The sequence below is a fragment of the Pleurodeles waltl genome, chromosome 3_1 (assembly GCF_031143425.1).
Source record: "Pleurodeles waltl isolate 20211129_DDA chromosome 3_1, aPleWal1.hap1.20221129, whole genome shotgun sequence".
NCBI lineage: Eukaryota > Metazoa > Chordata > Amphibia > Caudata > Salamandridae > Pleurodeles > Pleurodeles waltl.
In genome coordinates this window covers 1,896,635,452-1,896,657,275 of record NC_090440.1, presented here as the reverse complement: position 1 = coordinate 1,896,657,275, position 21,824 = coordinate 1,896,635,452, and the positions used below count along the sequence as shown (strand labels likewise).

The following is a 21,824-nucleotide window of genomic DNA, read 5'->3' as shown; positions in this document are numbered from 1 at the left end:
TAACCAAGAGGCAAGTCACTAGTCAAGTAAACCCTTAATGTGAACTACTTGCTTATTATAGATGGAGCAACATTATAGTCTATTAAATCAAACAAAAGAGGTGCTTGTACGTTGCACATGTGAAATCAAGTATTTAAAAGTGCATGCATATGTGATAATAAAGAAAAAGGAGTTTCTGTGAAATAAAATGTATGCCTAGGACCACCCAATTTGGCCAAGCAGCGACAGCAGTATTGATTCCAGATCATCTGGGTTCACATTTTGAAATTCAGCCACCAGATGTATATCTCTGTCAATCTCTCTGTGTCTCCTCTTTTACATCAAAGGTCATTTTTCTGTTTTTTTTTATTTCTGTTCCCTTCTAGAAAAACAGACACAGGCATAGCAGAACTGACTCAGGGCCCCCAGACCCAACTACAAAACCCGGAAAGCATTTATTTTGGGGGTGTCACACCCCAAACATCCTCTTGAAACTACTCCCCTGCCCGTAATAATTTGCAGTTGCCATCATTAATGAGTAACTGAAGTGTCACCGGTGCCTGGGGATATAGGAAGCTCACTGCAAACCTAATTATGGTTTTCATGTTATATCGACCAGTTGGTGGCCGTTTTTCTTGCTTGAGTGCATGAGACCTTTGCTATGCCACTGCTGAGCCAAGAGTTACAAAAACATGATGTAGGTAAGCTTACTGATAGACTCATCTTTGTGTTACATTCTGCAGAATATCTGGACCAAAATACATGGCCCATTACCCCTCCACACCATGTTTCCACATCTTCTCCATTTCTATGGGCGTCTTCTACTCCTGTAAACTTACTTCTCTTTAAACCTAAACCAGCCCATTCCCCTTTTCCAGGGATGCAAGTTAGGGATCATGTTGATGCCCGATTACTTGCCATGATTATAGACCCATACTAAATAGTATAATTATTTACCTTGTCCGCTGTAGTTCTCCCCTTATACCCAGTCCAGTAGCTCCACTTTTGGACATATTTCAATGTTCTTCCCAAAAAATCCCTTGGAACTCGTTGAAAATTCTCATCCATTCCCAGTCTAATCTCTGAAACTTTAGGAAAAAGTTAAAGACCTTCATTTTGTAAACAATTTCAGTTTAGACTAACCAATTGTCATCACTTCCTGACATTAAACATCTCTGGTTTGAGTTTCCTCTTGAGCACCGGGACACTTCCACCTGGAGCAGCTGTTTGAGCTATATAAGTAGACCGACTCAATCACTGCCATTTGTGCTGCATATATCTTGTCCCTGAAGTGTCCTATAACCAAGCATTCTCAAATAAAAGGTATGAAATTTCGGACCCTCTCCATCCTCCTGTCATCTCACATGTGTGATCATTCACAAGCCGAATACAGTGCTATGTTCCAATCAGTGTGTCATCAAAGTCACCTAAGTCATCATCTCATGCCTCTCTAAGGACTAAAAGGACATCTGCCAGATAGTTAGCCATCATTCAGTATATGTTTGCAACTAACCTGCCATCCAGGGTTGTAATCAGTACCCTTGCTTCCAGTAAGGAGTGATCCTGTAACTCTTCCATATCTATTTCCTGTTCCATGAGGGAATGTTTTAGTTGTAATATTCCTTCAAGGCCAACTCATACTCTCCTTGAAAGTCTCAAAGGATCTCACACCCCTAGTGTCACACATGTCTATCAGTTTAGAGATAGAGAGACCTATCACATCTCACCTGTGGAAAACCTCCAGCGTCTCTGTTCCCATGGGAAGCAATACTTACCTTTGCTATTTACCCTTTGTCATTTCTCTCCAGGCCTAATTAGTAATAATTGTTGCCCTTGAATGGGTGATTGAAGCTTCTCCTCCCTTAATGTAATGCAAGTAAGTTTGAGGAGCAATAGCAAGCCTTTCGACCTTAATGGGTGGTTGATCTTGAGTTTGAAAGGCCGATTCATTTGTGACTACCAGTTGGACCACTTGATAATATCCTCTGAGATGCAGTAATGCTATCCTCCCTTCAAAGGCAGTGTGATTCAACTTTGCCACTGGCGGAGTCGCTGTGCCCTATGACAAAGTCTATAGCAAAGCCTCAGCCTTTAAAAAAAATAAAAATGAATAAAAACAGTTGGGTATCCAGAATGGAGTGTTCTGCATCAAGTAGAGGAATTTGACAATGGAATCCTCTGCCTAGCAGGGGTTAAGAGGTAGTGCAGAAAGCACCCTTAACTTTCTGCAGAAGTTCATTGAGGTTGCAGTCATAAAAAGCCCCTGATCACTAATGATCTCTATCTCCAGGTAACCCGTGCAACTCTCCTGGATCTGTATATGATCATCCAGGAAAAGGTGCCTTTTTGCGTGGTTGCCCCTCAGGTTTTGCTGGTATATGGAATTTCTGTTCAGTGCCCAATGTATGTGTTCCCGATCCCTATAAACATGAAGAATTGGGTAATCCCTAATTGACATATTTAACTTACCCAGAAGTTCCTACTACATGTTACTCTATGTACCTGGGGCCTGTAAGTTTAATGTCACTAATGGACTATAGCACTCATTGTGCCACCAATAAAGTGATAAGTGAACTCATGACTCTAGGACTGCCACTGCAGCCTAGCAGGGCAGTTTTCAAACTGCTATTTTGACCTTCAAAATCCCCCTTTTGACAGACCTAAACCTTCCTTTTTAATATTTCTATATCACCCATAAGGTAGGTGCCCATAGGGCAGGTTACGTGGCTTTAAAAACCAGGACATGGGTATTTTATGTTTTACCTGTCCTGTCAGTGAAAAATCTCCAAAGTTGTTTTTCACTGCTGAAAGGCTGGCTTTCCCATTACAAACACTGGGTTACAGTATATGATCATTGTATTAAGTTCAGTATGGTAATAGCTAGAAAATTACTTAAGCCACATATTTTAATAGTTAAATCATATCCACTTTAATGCCAACATCGGACGTGATATAACTATTGAGGAAAGGTCACCTTGTTCATGCCTAAAGCCTTTAGTAGCCATTCTGAGTTAGTCTGCACCTGTCACTTGGCAGCCAGATTGCCCTATTCCTGGAAGTGTGAATGGCTTCCAGGAAAGGGAACAAAAGGGCCCTTGGTAGGAGGAGGTGACAACCTCCTCCTGAAAGAATGGCCTGGGAGTTGTGCCCAGCAACTCCACAAGCTTCAAAGAGGCATCCCTGGTCACAGGCGGATGTAACTCACATCTAGGTCTGCCCTTTCCATTGTCCAGGTAGCAAGGATGATACCAAGTACCAATCCCAGAGAGGGATGAAACCTGTTTTATAACTGGTTTGCCTGGGAGTTTCTCATTTCCCCAGACACACCTCAGGGTTGTGCCCAGAGCTCTCCCAAGGTGAAGAAAGGTCCTGCCATGTTGGACTTTTGGAATGCAGTGCACTTTCGGATTGTTGAGAGGCAAACACCCGCAGGATCTGTGCTTCACCTGGCCGCCATTGTCCAGCTTTGCAACACAACGACCAATGGCTTTTCAGTGAGGACTTCTTTCCAGAAAAGCTTCTATGTCAAAGGGTAAACTTTCCACTGAGGAAAATCTGGTCCTTGTGTCTGACTAGTAGTAGGTTGTGGTCGACTTTAGCTTTTGATTTGGACCCACACTGGCACGACCAAATAGCCACAAGTGACACTTTGTGCTTCTTGGTTCTACTTTTGTTTACAATTTTTAAAAATCATATCTCTAGTTCCCTTGACCCAATTTTTGTCATATTGGTGTCTATTTGTTCATTAAATTGTACTCTGTTCTTATAAATTGGAGTTGGGTTTTATTTCGTTTCTATGTTTTAACTATTTTAAAACTGATAAATGCTTTACACTTTTCTGCTGAACTAGGCCTGTCTGTTCTGCGCTACAGCTGCTAAGCGATCAGCACAGTTTGAAAATCGAGACCTTACTAAACCTAGTAAAAAATAGGGCCATTATTACTTGAAGAGGAGTACCACCCACTTCAAGTAACGTGGTATCACATAGAAGGTCAATTTAACCCGATTTATTATATAGCCCAAGTATAGGTCGAACTCCTCAAATATGGATAACAATCTAGGAATAGATGTATTACATCTGTGTGGTATAAACATTGTTGGCATAAAGTGTGATCCTGTTTTCTGTTCAGTCTTGCCATTTAAAACCTTCAATATGCTTATCTTGCTGGGCCCAATTAACCTGGGGTTCCATCTCTAAGTGAATAGGAGTAGAGAGAAATGACACTCCTATTGGTCTTGCTGCTCAGGGAAATTCTCCTAATTGGCAGCCATTAATAGCTATTGTATCTGTTTGAGTAGAATAAAGTAAAGCAACCCACGCTCTATTAATGGGCCTGGTGCACATCCACTTCAGGACTGCAAGGAGGAAACTCCATTCTGTGGAGTCAAATGCCTTTTGTGCATCTTAGGGACCGAATTGCCCTGGGTCCTTCAATCATTTTGACATAATCCATGCAGTTGTGTATGCGCTTTAAGTTGATCCTTGTCGACCTCTATGGGATAAAGCCTAATTCATCAGGGTGTTCAAAAGTTTGAGGAAGCGGGAGGAGGTGGTTGGCCAAGATCAAAGCAAAGATGCTTGTTTTGTCGATTAGTAGAGATTTGATCTGTAAGATGAATGGAGCTCAGTCAAGTTCCCCTCTTTTTAGAGCAATGTGATAAATGCATGGCATCTCTCTGGAACAAGTAAACTTTCATACATTGCCACTACTAATAACTGCGGCAGCTCCAGACAGAGGATTTTTGAGAGACACTGCCAATTCAATTGTCTTCACCTTTAGGTGCTGTTACAGCACCAGAGTATGAGCTTCTGCAATTTTGGGAAGTGTGATGCCATCCAAGAACTGTTCACTGGATCTGCTCAGTGTCTGCAACCTTGAGGAGTACAGTTGTTTTTTTTAACAGTTAAACCCCGTTACCTTCTCTTTGTCAAGCCCAATACTCCGGCCTTGATAATCAATAATGGCCCCCCCTCTCAATCTAGTGGAGTGATTTGTATTGCTGAGTTTTTCCAAACGCCTTCTGGTCTTATTACCTTATTCATAGATGTGTTTTTTAACTTCCCTATAATGGGCCTATGCTAATTTTGTAACCCTCTCACTGTAGTCACCGTATAACCAGGTCATTCTCCTACAGGGTTTCCCTGTACCTTCCTCTCAGCTTCAAGATCAGTTTATCCAGATTCTCTCGGGATCTGGATGTCCTATTCTTTTTATGTGAAATATAGGTGATGCCCCTACTCTAAAGCACTACCTTTTAGGAGTCCTAAATGGTCTCTCTGGACTCCTCTTACACCCCCCCAACTGCTTAGTCACTGTGTTCAAGTGTTGGACCATCCACATCTCCAGTCTGGCAACTGGTCACCTGGTAAAGGTTTTAAAATTAACAAAATTAGGGAGTGTTAAGATCTTCCCGGCCCATGTGAACCATGTAGTGGGGCAGAGAAATACAATAAGAATGATGGCTACTCTACAGTGTTCACGTATCCAAATGCGGAAAATAATCCATGTTATGACTGTCCATAATTTGGTGCTCTCATAGTACTATCACCTGCCACCAAGGGTGATGCGCCTGGCCTGGATCAGACTCCAGATGATGATAGACACTGCGTACTAGGTGCATCATGGCCGCATTGAATGATTGTTATACTTTCACATTGACAGCAACATCACGTTACTGGTTTATCCATATACCTGCCAATTACTGTGGTTCCGGCCAGCTTGTCGCATTGTGAGCACACTGTACTGAACACATGTGATATGTGCACTGTAGGATTTTTACATTATTATAGATTTTGGCTTCATTGACCTTGAATACTGTGCCATATGGGCGTACAGCTTAACATATAATTACAGCCTTGAAAATGTCTGTGTGATGAAACATGTCAGCTGCCATTTCTTTTGATATTGTATCACATAAATGAGGATGTTGGAGAAAACTGAAGAATAAAACCAACGTTTTCACTCTTACAACTGAATACATCATTGGGTGTATAAATCAAGTTGTGGGCCAGGTTGGGGCCCATAGATTCTACAGAACTTGCATGTCTCGTGGAAGTTGTATTCTCAATTGTATGATGCCCTGACCTGCCCATTCACAGATCAAAATTGTCATTGATGTCACTCCAGTGGTTGAATCAAGCACTTCACTAACAATGAGCCAATATCCTTTAGGAGCTTAGCCGTGGAGTCCCAAAGTGCCTGATTCTGTGACATGACCACTATTGTGGTCTACCTAGGTATTTTGATCTGTGAATGGCAGAGACTTTCTAGCATAAATATAGCATTTTTTGTGCGTTTTTCCCTTCCAAATGCGTTTTCGTTCAGCCTCAGTAGGCTATGTTGCAATGCTCTGATTTTAAAACATTTGTGTAGGTCCTTCATCCATTTACAGCAGCTGGCCGGCATACCCACAGTGTCTTATGTTTGAGCAACAGCCCTTTGGTGCATGCATGCATTCTGCATGTTAGCATTGATAGTAGGTCTCTCCAAAATCACCTGGCTTACAGGCGTGACATGGGTGCAGCAGTCATAAAGAAGTAATAAAAGTCAGCAGTAGAAGCAAGCGTCAGAGGGTAAGTAGAGGGTGTTCATCACGTGGGTACAGTACCAAATACCTTTTTTGCTAGTGAGGCGGCAGGCAACTCCCAGGGACCTTCTTACATAGAGGACGCTCACTTCCCTTATTCAAGTGGCAAAAGAATCTCAAGTGAGAGTGCCTAGTTGCAAAGCACCTTTTTGCTGGTCCTACACAGCTTGTTTCAAGCAGATCCTTTTGTCAAGGTCCTGGGAAAGGGTGTTCCGTACTTGGGAGCTGAGGTCGAGGGAGGGATCAGGGGCAAAATTCTCACCTTCTCTGTAGTCTCTACTGCACTGTGCAGTGAACGCCAAGTTCTGACCTGCTTGTGATGATTCATACCAACCATGCACTAAACAGCTGAGCTAGATTCTTCTGCGTGGTTTCCTGTTGCACTGAAATTTTGTTCCAGACACCCTCCCCAGCTGCATGGAAGGGGATCCAGACTTGGGCACTCAGTGACCAGGAAGTCAAAGCTGGCTCCTCGTGTGAGCAGTGTCTCCCACAGACACTGTATCAGCCTGGTCAACTAAAGAATGGTCAAGATCATACTTACTATTTACTGAAATACTTTTCAGGAAGTCATTGCATACTTTCTTCAAGTAATTTGAAGTGCTAGAATAATTGAACAGTGCCATTTGTGTTAAGCATGAGAAGTATGGAACTTTGAGAAATTGTCCCTTTACAGAAATAGAAAGGAAAAGAAATAAGGAAAGTGAGAGAAGAATGAAATTGCAAGATAAGTTCCCATTTACGGAGAGAGAATGTGATGGAGGAGATAAGGGTAATGAGGAAACTGGTCTCAGCAAATTCATTGGTAACAATTGGCAGGCAGCTAAAATCATTTACTTCCATGTTTGTTAAACAATTTGTGTATTTGGATTCTAGGTACCAAGTAATATGATGGATGTGAATGTTTTGATGTCAGTCCAGTTACTGATTGAACAAATCTCTATGGAAAAAAATACACAACTCTTACAGCAGATGTACCAACACTTGCTCTTTGACTTCCGCATCTGGAACCATGGTGACTTCCCATTTCGAATTGGTAAGCCCTGGATAATAGTCTTATTTCTCATCAGGCAGCTGCATGCTATGTCTACTAATCTGCCAATAGTACTTGTCATAACCTGGTGTTCTGATGGTGTTGTCCACATTCTGCATCAGTACATTCTAATATGCGTTTTGTTCGCCTGTGCCTGTCTTCTTGAGAAACTTGATTGTGACCTTTCTAAATGGTTTTGTGAGTTTTTGGTGGCTTTGCATAATTAATTACTGTGTGAAAGTGACTAAAAGCATGATGTGCTTCTTTTATCTGACTCATGCCCAGTGGGCTAAATAATAAGCCCAATTAAGGCAAATGGAAAGAATGTAGAAATGTTTGTTTGTTCATGGAATTCACATACTAGGATTTCATTATTAATTTAATTGCAGATCTTCTTTGTTGTCTCCAGTTGGTTTCAGCGCTTGGTAATAATCAGATATTGTCAAAACCTGATTATAATTGCATCCTTGCTATTAAATGTGTTTCTTTATTATTTTGTTATATCATGTAGAATATTGCTCCTGGGTGAAACCTCTGCTGTGAGACCTTGTGGTTTTGAGGTGCACTGAAATGCTTTTTAAGGAGTGTTGCCCATTTTCCTTCATCTCTTGATTGATTGATTGATTCCCCTTTCAACAGCAGAACTTGGAGAGGATATTAACAGAATCAGCATGTCTCAAATGTAATGTAAAAATATTTAGAGGTGTACATGCACCAATGCGCTGGAGGGAAAAGAACGTGTCAAGGTTCAGAATTAAGGGGGCTGACTGTAAGCAGTCTAATATGTGAATTCCCTTGGCCAGAAAATGTATCATATGTAATGTAGTCAAACTGGAGTAGTTATGTTTTAATATATCTAGAAACATAACATCAGTGTGTGAGCTATTCTTGATAGCAGCGTTAGTAATTTGGCCTTAAGCACTGGCATCCAGTGTTGACAATAAGGAGGTGGGGGAATTCAACTAGATTCTTTGTTGACATGTTTTCAGCAGTTCTGTGCTATTGTGACAAAGTGATACCTGTAGCAATTTTAATATGCAGATTTAGTATCAGAGCAGCTACACACAAGCTTGCAGCAATGTAAACTTCTCACAACTTAGTGAGAGATGAGCTGTTGAACAGAGGTGGTGTAGATAAATTGCAGACTTAGACTATTTACTAGGAAAAGCGTTATGAAGTCACAAAAAGTTTGGTGGAAGGAGGCTTATACGGGAAAAAGTGGACACTGGATGCAGGCCTTGCCACTACTTTAACCATATGAGATGCTTAACAAAGAAAGAAGTGTAATACTTTCACTCATGGACAGCACAGTAAATTAAAAAGCCTAAGAAAAGATTCTAAAGTAGTAATTTGCTCTTATAAAGCCATTTTTATCCAAGCACATCATTACCTCGTCCACTGCTGCCCGATCACTCTTTTACCACATTTGTTCCAAAACAATACCACTTGATGATGGCAGTCATCAATCTCTAAATGTGAGAAATTACCTACTTTTCAGGTAAGATTAGGTTCATTAGAGACCACATTAAACATAGTACTTCCCTGAGAGTCTCTCTGCTCCCTAGAAATCGTAAATCAATTAGATTCCTTCTCTGGCTCCAGCATAGATTATCTGTGTTCCATCATCAACAAACAAATCTGACAAACTGCCAACTAGACTTCTTACCAGCTAGCATCGTAAAAGACACATCTTGAAACTAGTTTGTTTGTGCTAAAAAGTGGAACTTTATTCCAGGGTATTTTTCCAGACACATTCAAATTGGCTTAACACCCCTACGCTAAAAAAACCTCAGTTATGATTTGGAACTACTGTTGAACTGTCAGCTACTGTCTGTCTTCCTTTGGCTGGGGAAAGACACAGAGAAATGCATTTCTTTTCAACTGAACTGCATCATTGCCAGTGAACACTGGTTTACTGATTTTAACTCTGGCTTCTGTTCAGGATTCCCTCTTATAGCAGCCATTTAAAAGAAGTGAAATTGTCATTTTGTCATCAGGGAAACTAGGGGGATATGGCTATATTAAACGACCTCATAGCTTGTGAAATCTATCTACCAAACTGCCTCCTTCTCTTGCTCGTCGACCCCCCCCCCCCCTTTTACCTCCATGCATAGCCCATCTCAGCTTGGTAAATATGTGCTTCACACTTGCCTCCATCCCACCTAGCTCAGTTTTAAGATTTAATTTAATCTAGTGTCTGGTCTCGCAAACTATATTTCTCGTAATATCACAAACTGTTCTAATACTCACAAAAAGGTGCACCAACATATACCTACCATTAGTTCTTCAACCTTTAGACATCCTCCCATTTCATCCCAGGTTTTACAACTAGTGATATGCTCATCCTCCAAAGAATATACATGAACATAATACCAAGTCAGCTACTGCTATTTTCCCTAGGCTTCAGCCTGATGGGATGCATAAAAGACAAGGGATTTTGAACTTTGGAAACACATTTTCTATATAATCTACATGTAGCCCTAGCCATGTAATTCTATTGTCACTGATCATTAGTACCAAACAGCTTTTGTATATTGCATATTATAGTTGTGTATAGCACCATGTAATCTGATAATGCAGAAGCTTGCACACTCCCCCCACGTGTTCACGTACATTTTGTTAGCACATTTCTGATATAGTTTGTATGTAACCCTATCCATGCAAAGCCATTCTTATTGGACCATTTGTACCAAGCAGCATTCATGTGTTGCACATAGAATGAGACATGGAGACTTTGCCAATGCCAATTACTTGTAATTTGATATCCTTTATTCAATAACTATTACAGAACATTTTTGATATGTTGTCATCCTATGCTGCCTTTTTCCTGTTCCATGTGGTAACATAAACTGTGGGATTCTAGGGCTTTGCAGGACCTTTCATGCAAGTTGAACGAACAAGGATCTCACTTTTTCAACAAATGGAAATGACTGCTAGATAACTTTGAGAAAATAGTCAAATCCCTAATGTGCACTCTTAGATTGCGACTGCAAGACTTTTAGTTCCAATTCAGCACACTGTAGAGCCTTTTTGATTGGATGTTAAGGTGTTTATCTGCGGTTTTAGGTTGGAGTTTAGGTCGCTAACTGTGGAATTTGTACCTGTCAGGGTCTGAGGGCAGATAGGTGTTATTTGTGGATTATTCTCTCTTTTTAAGTGGCTTTCTATCTGTTTTATGAGTAACAATTCTAATGGATACTTTTTAACTGCATATTCCCCACCTTGTGACTATCCCCAGGCACCTGACTGGATTACGAAAACTCAAAAGTAATGCTGTTGCTTGTCAGTAGATGACGTTATGCGACTCAGCTTCAACTACTTCCCAGTTCAGAAGTGATGAGCGGGGCTGCATATAATTGCCACCCATGCACACTGTCAGTTTCTTTCCATCTGTGCCTTTAGATGCAAATCCGGAGCAGTACTCTTCTTTCTATTCTCTCTGTAAAGTGATTTTCTTCAGAACTTTTTTCAGAATGCAGGGGAACCCCCTAAGACTACAGGTTTTAAATGTTGTAGGGACTGTCGCAAACAGATATCTGTGGTAGATCCCCACAAGGAGTGCCTTAATGCTCAGGTTTGGCATAAGAACCCTAAAGGCCTGCAACAACTGCACCCAGATGAACCAGAAAGTCATTCCAAAACATGAAGCAAAGCTCTATGTGACAAAACAATATAAGACTCCGCACGGGTCCTGTCGAAGTTGAGACTGCAGACCCGCTCCTGAAGTAATTTCCGACTCAGATTTTCGTTGTGGTCAAAGTCTTCAGTTTAGTCCAAGAAGAAAAGTAGAAGCCCAAAAGTGTCTTGTCCTCTTCCCAGCACTCTTGTTCTCCATAGAAGGCAGGACGGTGTCCCTGTGTTTCCAGGTCTTGTTCCTTTTCCACTGAGTAGCCGATTCCAACTTTGGTCCTGATGCGCTCCATGTTCCTGTGTCCGTTGTTGACATTGCAGCAGATTGAAGCCTTTTGACAGGCTATGCTTTGCGTCTTTGACATGTTTACATGTTTCCTGCTCCCGCTGGTGCGCATTATAGCCCCATTGATCGATAGGGGCCTCCAACCGGGTTACCGCTGGTGGATCTATCCTCTGTGCCTCTTGAACCTGATTGAGGCCCAACACCAGCATCAGAGCCGACTTTGGGTCTAAAGCTGAAACCTACGCTGGTCCCTTGGATGTCAACGCCAGCACCAATGGCACCAGAGAAGGAGCTAAAATAAATCAAACAGCTATCCTATGTGATTCACTCTCAGAACCAGCTACCCATATCTATTGCATGCTGGTTTCTATCAATCTATGTCTATTGAATCATATTATCATTTATCAACAATAATTCAATAAGCAAAAAATGCACTACTAAATACCAGCAATACTTCTCCTTACGTAAAAAAAAAAAAAATTCTCAAAACAAAGTTTTATACCAACATTATTCGTACTGCAGGCTGCTCTGTGCTCATAGTGGTGCAAATATTTACTACAGAACATAAAAACATTGATACATCTTAAGTTGTCACATCATTTGAAAAATACAAATCCTCCACTATTCTAACAGATCTCCCTACTGAGTGTATCAAATAACAACCCATTATGTGATGTCAATGTTTCAATTCTACCATTAATCGAAAGTTGTCATTAGAAGAAGGGTCCTTAGTTTTTTTTAACAGAGAGGGGACTGTTGAGTTGGTTGTGGCGCTCCGAAGGGGGTTTGTAGGAAGTTGGCTCTGTATGTGCTATTTCAAAGTAAGGAATAGCATGCACAGAGTCCAAGGGTTCCCCTGAGAGGTAAAATAGTGGTAAAAATAGATAATACTAATGCTCTATTTTGTGGTAGTGTGGTCGAGCAGTAGGCTTATCCAAGGAGTAGTGTTAAGCATTTGTTGTACATACACATAGGCAATAAATGAGGTACACACACTCAGAGACAAATCCAGCCAATAGGTTTTTGTATAGAAAAATATATTTTCTTAGTTTATTTTAAGAACCACAGGTTCAAATTCTACATGTAATATCTCATTCGAAAGGTATTGCAGGTAAGTACTTTAGGAACTTTAAATCATAAAAATTGCATGTATACTTTTCAAGTTATTGACAAATAGCTGTTTTAAAAGTGGACACAGTGCAATTTTCACAGTTCCTAGGGGAGGTACGTTTTTGTTAGTTTTACCAGGTAAGTAAGACACTTACAGGGTTCAGTTCTTGGTCCAAGGTAGCCCACCGTTGGGGGTTCAGAGCAACCCCAAAGTCACCACACCAGCAGCTCAGGGCCGGTCAGGTGCAGAGTTCAAAGTGGTGCCCAAAACACATAGGCTAGAATGGAGAGAAGGGGGTGCCCCGGTTCCGGTCTGCTTGCAGGTAAGTACCCGCGTCTTCGGAGGGCAGACCAGGGGGGTTTTGTAGGGCACCGGGGGGGACACAAGCCCACACAGAAATTTCACCCTCAGCAGCACGGGGGCGGCCGGGCGCAGTGTAGAAACAAGCGTCGGGTTCGCAGTGTTAGTCTATGGGAGATCTCGGGATCTCTTCAGCGCTGCAGGCAGGCAAGGGGGGGGTTCCTCTGGGAAACCTCCACTTGGGCAAGGGAGAGGGACTCCTGGGGGTCACTTCTCCAGTGAAAGTCCGGTCCTTCAGGTCCTGGGGGCTGCGGGTGCAGGGTCTCTCCCAGGCGTCGGGACTTTGGATTCAAAGAGTCGCGGTCAGGGGAAGCCTCGGGATTCCCTCTGCAGGCGGCGCTGTGGGGGGTCAGGGGGGACAGGTTTTGGTACTCACAGTATCAGAGTAGTCCTGGGGTCCCTCCTGAGGTGTTGGATCTCCACCAGCCGAGTCGGGGTCGCCGGGTGCAGTGTTGCAAGTCTCACGCTTCTTGCGGGGAGCTTGCAGGGTTCTTTCAAGGCTGCTGGAAACAAAGTTGCAGCCTTTCTTGGAGCAGGTCCGCTGTCCTCGGGAGTTTCTTGTCTTTTCGAAGCAGGGGCAGTCCTCAGAGGATGTCGAGGTCGCTGGTCCCTTTGGAAGGCGTCGCTGGAGCAGGATCTTTGGAAGGCAGGAGACAGGCCGGTGAGTTTCTGGAGCCAAGGCAGTTGTCGTCTTCTGGTCTTCCTCTGCAGGGGTTTTCAGCTAGGCAGTCCTTCTTGTAGTTGCAGGAATCTAATTTTCTAGGGTTCAGGGTAGCCCTTAAATACTAAATTTAAGGGCGTGTTTAGGTCTGGGGGGTTAGTAGCCAATGGCTACTAGCCCTGAGGGTGGGTACACCCTCTTTGTGCCTCCTCCCAAGGGGAGGGGGTCACAATCCTAACCCTATTGGGGGAATCCTCCATCTGCAAGATGGAGGATTTCTAAAAGTTAGAGTCACTTCAGCTCAGGACACCTTAGGGGCTGTCCTGACTGGCCAGTGACTCCTCCTTGTTGCTTTCTTTGTTCCCTCCAGCCTTGCCGCCAAAAGTGGGGGCCGTGGCCGGAGGGGGCGGGCAACTCCACTAAGCTGGAGTGCCCTGCTGGGCTGTGACAAAGGGGTGAGCCTTTGAGGCTCACCGCCAGGTGTCACAGCTCCTGCCTGGGGGAGGTGTTAGCATCTCCACCCAGTGCAGGCTTTGTTACTGGCCTCAGAGTGACAAAGGCACTCTCCCCATGGGGCCAGCAACATGTCTCTGGTGTGGCAGGCTGCTGGAACTAGTCCGCCTACACAGACAGTCGGTTAAGTTTCAGGGGGCACCTCTAAGGTGCCCTCTGTGGTGTATTTTACAATAAAATGTACACTGGCATCAGTGTGCATTTATTGTGCTGAGAAGTTTGATACCAAACTTCCCAGTTTTCAGTGTAGCCATTATGGTGCTGTGGAGTTCGTGTTTGACAGACTCCCAGACCATATACTCTTATGGCTACCCTGCACTTACAATGTCTAAGGTTTTGTTTAGACACTGTAGGGGTACCATGCTCATGCACTGGTACCCTCACCTATGGTATAGTGCACCCTGCCTTAGGGCTGTAAGGCCTGCTAGAGGGGTGTCTTACCTATACTGCATAGGCAGTGAGAGGCTGGCATGGCACCCTGAGGGGAGTGCCATGTCGACTTACTCGTTTTGTCCTCACTAGCACACACAAGCTGGCAAGCAGTGCGTCTGTGCTGAGTGAGAGGTCTCCAGGGTGGCATAAGACATGCTGCAGCCCTTAGAGACCTTCCTTGGCATCAGGGCCCTTGGTACCAGAAGTACCAGTTACAAGGGACTTATCTGGATGCCAGGGTCTGCCAATTGTGGATACAAAAGTACAGGTTAGGGAAAGAACACTGGTGCTGGGGCCTGGTTAGCAGGCCTCAGCACACTTTCAATTGTAAACATAGCATCAGCAAAGGCAAAAAGTCAGGGGGCAACCATGCCAAGGAGGCATTTCCTTACAGGGTTATTGAGTGGCAACAGTTAATCTCCTTTGACTTCCCTCCTTGAGTCATTGATGACATCTTAGCAGCGACGCACCCAGCCATGGAAACAGTGCATGCCAATAGCTGGGATAATCTTGTGGCTTAGTGCACATGTTGCAGGCCAAACCTGTTGGATGTATTGTTGTTTTTTTGGCTTTGGTTCAGCAAGGACTTGCTGTGAGTACTTTAAAAGTCACCTGTCAGCCCTCTCAGCCTTTTTACGTTTGCTGTATCAGCCATCCTTGTTCAAATTACCTGTTGAGATGCACTTCCCTAAATGTTTGCAACATATGTTTCCACCAAAGCCCCTTGTGATGCCACTTTGGGACATAAATTTGGTTCTACTATCGTCATGTGTACTCCCTTAGTAGCAATGCACAGTTGTGCATTGTGCCTCTTCAACTAAAAGTGGTATTTCTGAAGGTGTCCAGGCACATTTTTTTCCAGACAAACTAGTATTAAGGACTCAAACTGCTTTCCTGCTGAAATAGGCAGCTGTGTGTATATGTTCACAAAGCACTACTTCCTTGACGGTCAGGTCCGCTGTGAACAGCATCTAGGCCCTCAGTACAACATTGGCGGTCACTACCGCCACAGCGACGGCCGCCAACATGCCGCCGCTGTGGCTACCAGCCGTCTACGTGTATCATAACTGCTGACGGCATACCGCCAGAATGGCGGCGGTAAGGCGGCGCTGCTGACAGCAGCACCGCCACACCAGCAAAACACTGCCGACCATATCATGACTAATGGTACGGACTGGCGGTGTTTTGTTGGTGGACGCTGCTGCTGGCCAGCAGCAGCGCTGCCGACCGTCTCCAGCCAGAGGACCCCCTGCAAGCAGGTAAGAAGGGTTCTCCGACCAGAGAGGGCGGTGGGGTGTATTGTGTGTATGTGGGGGGGGGTGTATGTTTTGGAATCCATGTTTTGGAATGCGTGCATGTGGGTGTGAGTCACGTTGGATGCATGCGTGAATGAGGGATTGTGAGTGTTGTGTTGTGAATGCATGTGTGTGACAAGGTATGTTGGTGTGTGTTGCGGTGTGTGGGTATGTATGTTTGCATGCATGGTTGGTGGTGGGTATGCGTGTGTTCATGTGTGTATATGGGTGCGCATGCGGGTGTATATATGTGCGGGAGAGGGAGGGGGGAGGATGGGGAGGACTGTGGGGATGGGGAGGGTGGCAGGGGAGACCCCTATCAGTGCCATGGTTTTCGTGGCAGTAAGTTTGGCACGAAAACCATGGTGGGAGGCCGGGTCGTAATCCCGAGGATGGGATTGTGGGGGCCGCAGGGCTGGAGACCAAAGTCTCCAGCCAAGCAGCCGTTACCACCCTGGCGGTCGGTGTGTGAAAGTGGCGGTCTTGGATGGCGGTTAACGCCAGGGTCATATTCCCATTTGTTTTACCGCCGGCCTGTTGGAAGTATTAACACCTCTTTAACACCGACCGTCAGGGTTTTAATGAGGGCCTTAGTCTGTTTAGTCCTTCAGGACATTTTAGTCTGCCCTGTTCCATAGACCCACCACCTAGGAATCAACTTGTTTGGTATAAATTCACAAGGTGAAGAATCCAATGTTAGAAGTGTCCATCAGAAGAACAAGTTATTACCTTCAGTAACACTCTTTCTGGTGGATATTCTATCTTACTACGGAATCTTCACTGTCCTCCCTCCTCCCCTTCCTTTGTAATGGTGTGGCTATCCATCTAAAAAAGTCCCAGTTTAGGAATCTGCACATTAGTTCTTCCAGTCCACCCATGGACTCGGCATCTGAGGACGCGAACAAACTTATTGAAGAAACTTACATCAGTACCCATGGGTGATGTTTATATGGTACCCCACTCTTCACTTCTGGTGCAGAACGACATTGATGTTGTGTCTCAAGGCTCCACCTACCATCAGGCATGAGCTCTGCTTTTGAGTTTTACGAATAAAGTCTGGTGCCTGGGGATATTCACAAGGTAAGTAATCTGCAGTTAGGCAGGGTGTCCATCAGAAAAAAAGTGTTACTGAGGGTAAGTAACTTGTTCTTCTGCACTTCTGTAAGAAGAAAGTCAGGGACCAGGAAAGAGGTGGATGAGTGACAAGTGAAAAAGTCAAAAAGTTTGAAACTAAAGCACTGAAGGACTACTCTCCTGCATATCTTGGTTTTCCTCCAGTCCTTACTCCACTTCGAAATATGTTAAGGTGTCTACTCTTATCAGGAAAGAGGGGGTATTAGATATCCTCAGTAAAAGATAGTTACTTTAAAACCTATAATTACAGTATCTATGGATTAGGATAATGAAGTGGTTATGGCTGTCTCTCAGTGCTTATCTCCAGAGATTATGCTGGGTCTGAGCGCTTAAGGTATCTGTTGTCATGAAAGCATTATGAATATGTGATACTGCGAAATATGCCACTCACTACTCTGTACTAAATCACTTGTTTGTTCAACCACAGGTCATGTAAGCAAGCTGCATGCAATTATTTAATTTTTATATACTTTTATGCACAGTGCTGTTTCTACCTTTATGCATACCTTTTTGTGTGTAATTCAGTGTAAACCTATATCTGATAGAGACTTCTAGTTGCAGGTTCCTTACCTTGTGAATTTTCCCCAGGCATCAGTCTGGATCCGGAGATTTTTCTTGAGCCTTACCCCCTGTGCGCCATTAGGTGGTGTTGATCGGCTCTGCGTCCATCGTCATCCACGCTAGATATATGACATCACGGGTCCTAGGTGCCATCCTGGTGCGCTGGCATCAGGTCTTTTCTTTCCACGCCAGACAGCGCTGATCCGAAGAGAACTTCCCCTCAGTCAATTTTTGCCTGGCCTTATTTGACTTTTTTCAACGTTTTTTCGAATTGTATAACTCGAGGAGGTCCTCTAGGAATACTGGGTCCAAGCCCTGCGGGTCCTGTCATCCAACATCTGGTCCTGTCATCAGCCGATGTTGGTGATGGATCCGCACCTCATGTGCCTTTGGTGTCTGGAGCTGGACCACAACCCGAAGTTGTGCTCCGAGTGCCGAGTCATGAGTCCGAAGGCTTTGAGGGAGCAGTCCCTGAAGCTGATGGCGGCACTCGGCTCCACATAAGTCCCAATCTTAGTCGAGAGGAAGGTCTCTGAATCAGTCGCGGAGCCCCCCTTCATCTTCGGCCCACTCCAATGCCTCGAGACGTTGGGGTAAGTCGAGGCATAAGAAGAAGGCAAAAAAAGTAAAAGGTTCTTCAACTTCACCCAGTCTGTAGGCTGACAATGTGAGGAATAGGGAGTGTTGTCGATCGGGGTCTCCATCTGCAGAGCCTGTGTCTGGGCCAACTTTGCACTTCCCTGACATACAGGAGCCGGAGTGACCCCTGCCCATCTTAAAGAGTTTTGTAAGGCCATGCACCTCATCTTTGGGCCACCCGACTCTGCTGACATGCCTTCATGCCCCACAGAGTGGAAAGGGGCCCCTTTGAGTTCGGCACCGGCAGCTTCGACCTCGGCTCTGAGGGGCAACCATGGAACCGTTCCTGGATCCGAATCGGTACCAGTCGTACCACTTCGACCTACCCTGGCATCAGTTCCGAAGTTGATGCTCCTGGAGCCACCAGCACCCCCGGGTGGTGCCACCCCGGTCCTCATTGCAGCCTCCGACATGGAGCCAAATGGGCCTCGTATGCCACCGACTCCTGTGCCTGCTGAGGCCTTCCCCCCTATGTCAGATCCTTAGCCTTATTGTTATGGGCTAGATTACGGTGAGGAAGGGGAGAGGTTGCGGGACCCTTTAGAATACCAGGATTGGCGTACGGACCGGGGTGAAGCCAGTCCAGAAATTGGCATGCTCTCTCCCCCTACCTTGGCAGTGGAGGTGGGTGCTTCATATTCAGTGAAGGTGTGAAGAGAAGCTGAGGTCCTGGACCTTAAGCTGCCTTCGGTGGCACTCAGGACTAATCTCCTGAAAGAGGTGCTTCGGCCTGGGGCATCATCTTCTGAAACCCTGCTCCCCTTTAATGAAGCCCTTGTGGACATCCTTCTGGGTACTTGGTCCAAATCCAGCACAGGAGCTCCTTCAAATAGGACTATTGCTCGCCACCATCGCCCTTCACCAGGAGACCCAGGATTCCTAGTCCAGCACCCCACCCCTGAGAGCTTTGTTATTCATGCCTCCACTTGTCAGGGTGCGTTCCCTTGTACACCCCCAGTTAGGAAATCCAAGAGGCTGGACACACTTGGGAAGAAGATGTGTTCTTCCTCCGGCCTGGCATTGCGATCCATGAACACTGCATGCCTTTTGGGCTGTTATTCACACACACTGTGGGATTCTGTTGCACAAGTGCTGGTGGGAGAGAGGCAGCAAAGGTCACGATCCGATGTAGACTTGACACAACTGACTCATTAGGCAGAGCAGTGGCCCTTATGCTCCATGCCTGGTTGAGGACATCTGGCTTTTTGCGGGGAGTTCCAAGCTAACCTTATGGACATTTCCTATGATGGCACCCGTCTCTTCAAAGAGAAAGCAGACTTGGCGCTTGAGCGCTTCAGGGATTCTCATGCTACACCCAGGTCCTTGGGCTTTGTGGCAGCCCCTCATCCCCCTCAGTCTGCTTTTTGCCCTTTTCATGGCTACGGAAGGGGCACCCAGCCACGTCAGTTTCCTTCCAGGCCCAGTGCCATGCATGCCATCCAGCCTCTGCGTGGCCGGGTACGTGGGATCCACCATCCACATGGATCAGGGAGCCAGCGGTCTGGCCTGTCCGCCACCCCACAAACCTGTGCAGCTGCCTCCATACCTTCCTATTCTGATGGTTCCCCACCTGAACCAGTCAGAGGCAGGATCCATCATCACCTGCTATGCTGGCAGTCCAACACTTCAGACAGGTGGGTTTTGCAGATAGTCCGAAGGGGCTACTCCCTCTTCTTCTAAACTGCCCCTCCATCTATGCCACCATGCTACGATCGGATGTCGGAGGATGACTTGGCACTTCTCAGAGAGGAAGTTATGGCTCTCTTAGCCAAGAGAGCCATAGAGAGTGTCCCTGTACCTGAAGTAGGTTGTGGTTGTTATTCCCATTACTTTCTGGTGGCCAAAAAGGACAAGGGCCTCCGCTCTATCTTAGACCTTCGGTCACTGAATATCTTTCTCAAGAAGGAGTTCAAAATGCTCACTCTGGCTCAGGTTTTATCTGCCCTGTACCCAGGAGACTGTATGGTATAGTTGGGCTTCAGGTTGCCTATTTTCACATCCCCAACCTGCCTGCCCACAAGTGTTACTTGCGGTTCAGAGGGCCATGAACACTTTCGGTTCAACATGCTCCTCTTTGGCCTTACCAGTGCCCCTCAGGTGTTCACCAAGGTGCTGGTGGTGGTCACAGCTCATCTGCGCATGTCAGGGGGTTTCAGTCTTCCCCTACCTCGACAACTGGCTGTTAAAGGCGGGCTAGCCCCAGGCTGTCATCTCCCACCTCCAGACTGCAGAGGACTTCCTGCATTCACTGGGGTTCACTATAAATGTGCCAGAGTCACACCTGACTCCCTCTCAGATGCTCCCTTTCATCAGAGCTGTTCTGGACACAGTGCTGTTTCGGTTCTGTTTCGGTGGCTAATGAACCGCGAATGGGCCAGAGGCAAATTCCTCTCTCTTCCCCAACCAGATCTGACAGCAGTGACAGATACATCACCCCTGGGATGGGGCAGCCACATGGGAGAGACAAATATCAGAGGCGTCTGGTCTCAGGCGGAGTCTGGACTCATATCAACCTGTTGGAGTTCCGAGCGGTCAGACTTGTGTTTAAAGCATTTCTTCCCTCTCTCAAAGGGAAGGTAGTGCAGGTCTTCATGGAAAACACCACTGCCATGTGGTACTGCGTCAAGCAGGGCAGAGTAGGGTCATGGACCCTTTGTCAAGAGGCTTTGCGCCTCTGGACGAGGCTGGAACATGAGGGCATCTCCTTGATGGTTCAACATCTGGTGAGCTCTCTGAACATCAAAGCACACAAACTCAGCCGACAATGCCTAGTCGATCACAAATAGCATCTTCATCCGGAGGTAGTACAAGGTCTCTTTCAGCAGTTGGTTAGATCTGTTCTCCTCTGCAGAGTACGCACAATGTAAGCAGTATAGCGCGTTGGAGTTTCCAAGGCAGCAATCGCTCAACAACTCTTTTTGTCTCAAGTGGAACTCAGGCTTACTGTACTCCTTTCCACCCATGCCACCTCTGTCCAGATTTCTCAAGAAGATCAAGAACGACCAGGCTCAAGTAATCCTTGTGGTTCTGGACTAGGCACGAAGAGTCTGGTATCCTGAGCTGCTGAGCATAGTCATCGATCCTCTGATCAGAATGCCCCTTCGGGAAGATCTTCTGTCACAGCAGCAGGGGAGGGTGCTCCAATCGAACCTGTTCAGTTTCCGCCTTCTTGCATGGAGATTGTGCAGTGGCAGTTGACAGCTTTTGACCTTCCGCCCGAAGTCTGTAACGTTATCCAAAATGATATGCGCCTGTTGGTAGAAGAAATTTGTAGCATGGTGCACAGGCAAGTCTGTTGACCCCCTTTCTGCTCCTCTTTCTGAGGTTCTCTTGTTTATACTTTCTTTGGTCCAGTAGGGCTCTGCTATGGACACTCTCAAAGGTTACTTATCTGCTATCTCTGCATTTTTGAGGTTGCCTGATTAACCTTCCTTGTTTAATTCTCCAATTGTAAATAGGTTCCTTAAAGCCTTATTCATATGTTTCCTCTATCTCCATTCATTATGGCTAAATGGGATTTGAATTTGGTTTTGACATTGCAGATGTGTGCTCCCTTTGAACCTCTCTACAATTGTCCTCCCAGGCTTCTCACTTTGAAAACA

The 21,824-nt window shown here is 45.3% G+C and overlaps 1 protein-coding gene across 4 annotated transcripts in view; it reads left to right on the top strand.

The window, feature by feature from the left end:
- NBEAL1 (neurobeachin like 1) overlaps window positions 1-21,824 on the top strand; it is a 672,403-nt gene that overhangs the window by 367,564 nt on the left and 283,015 nt on the right. For all 4 annotated transcript variants that reach the window (XM_069226032.1, XM_069226034.1, XM_069226033.1 and 1 more), the window contains exon 21: window positions 7,444-7,603. In XM_069226032.1, coding sequence (XP_069082133.1) covers window positions 7,444-7,603 — 160 coding nt within the window. The remainder of the gene's footprint in view (window positions 1-7,443; window positions 7,604-21,824) is intronic.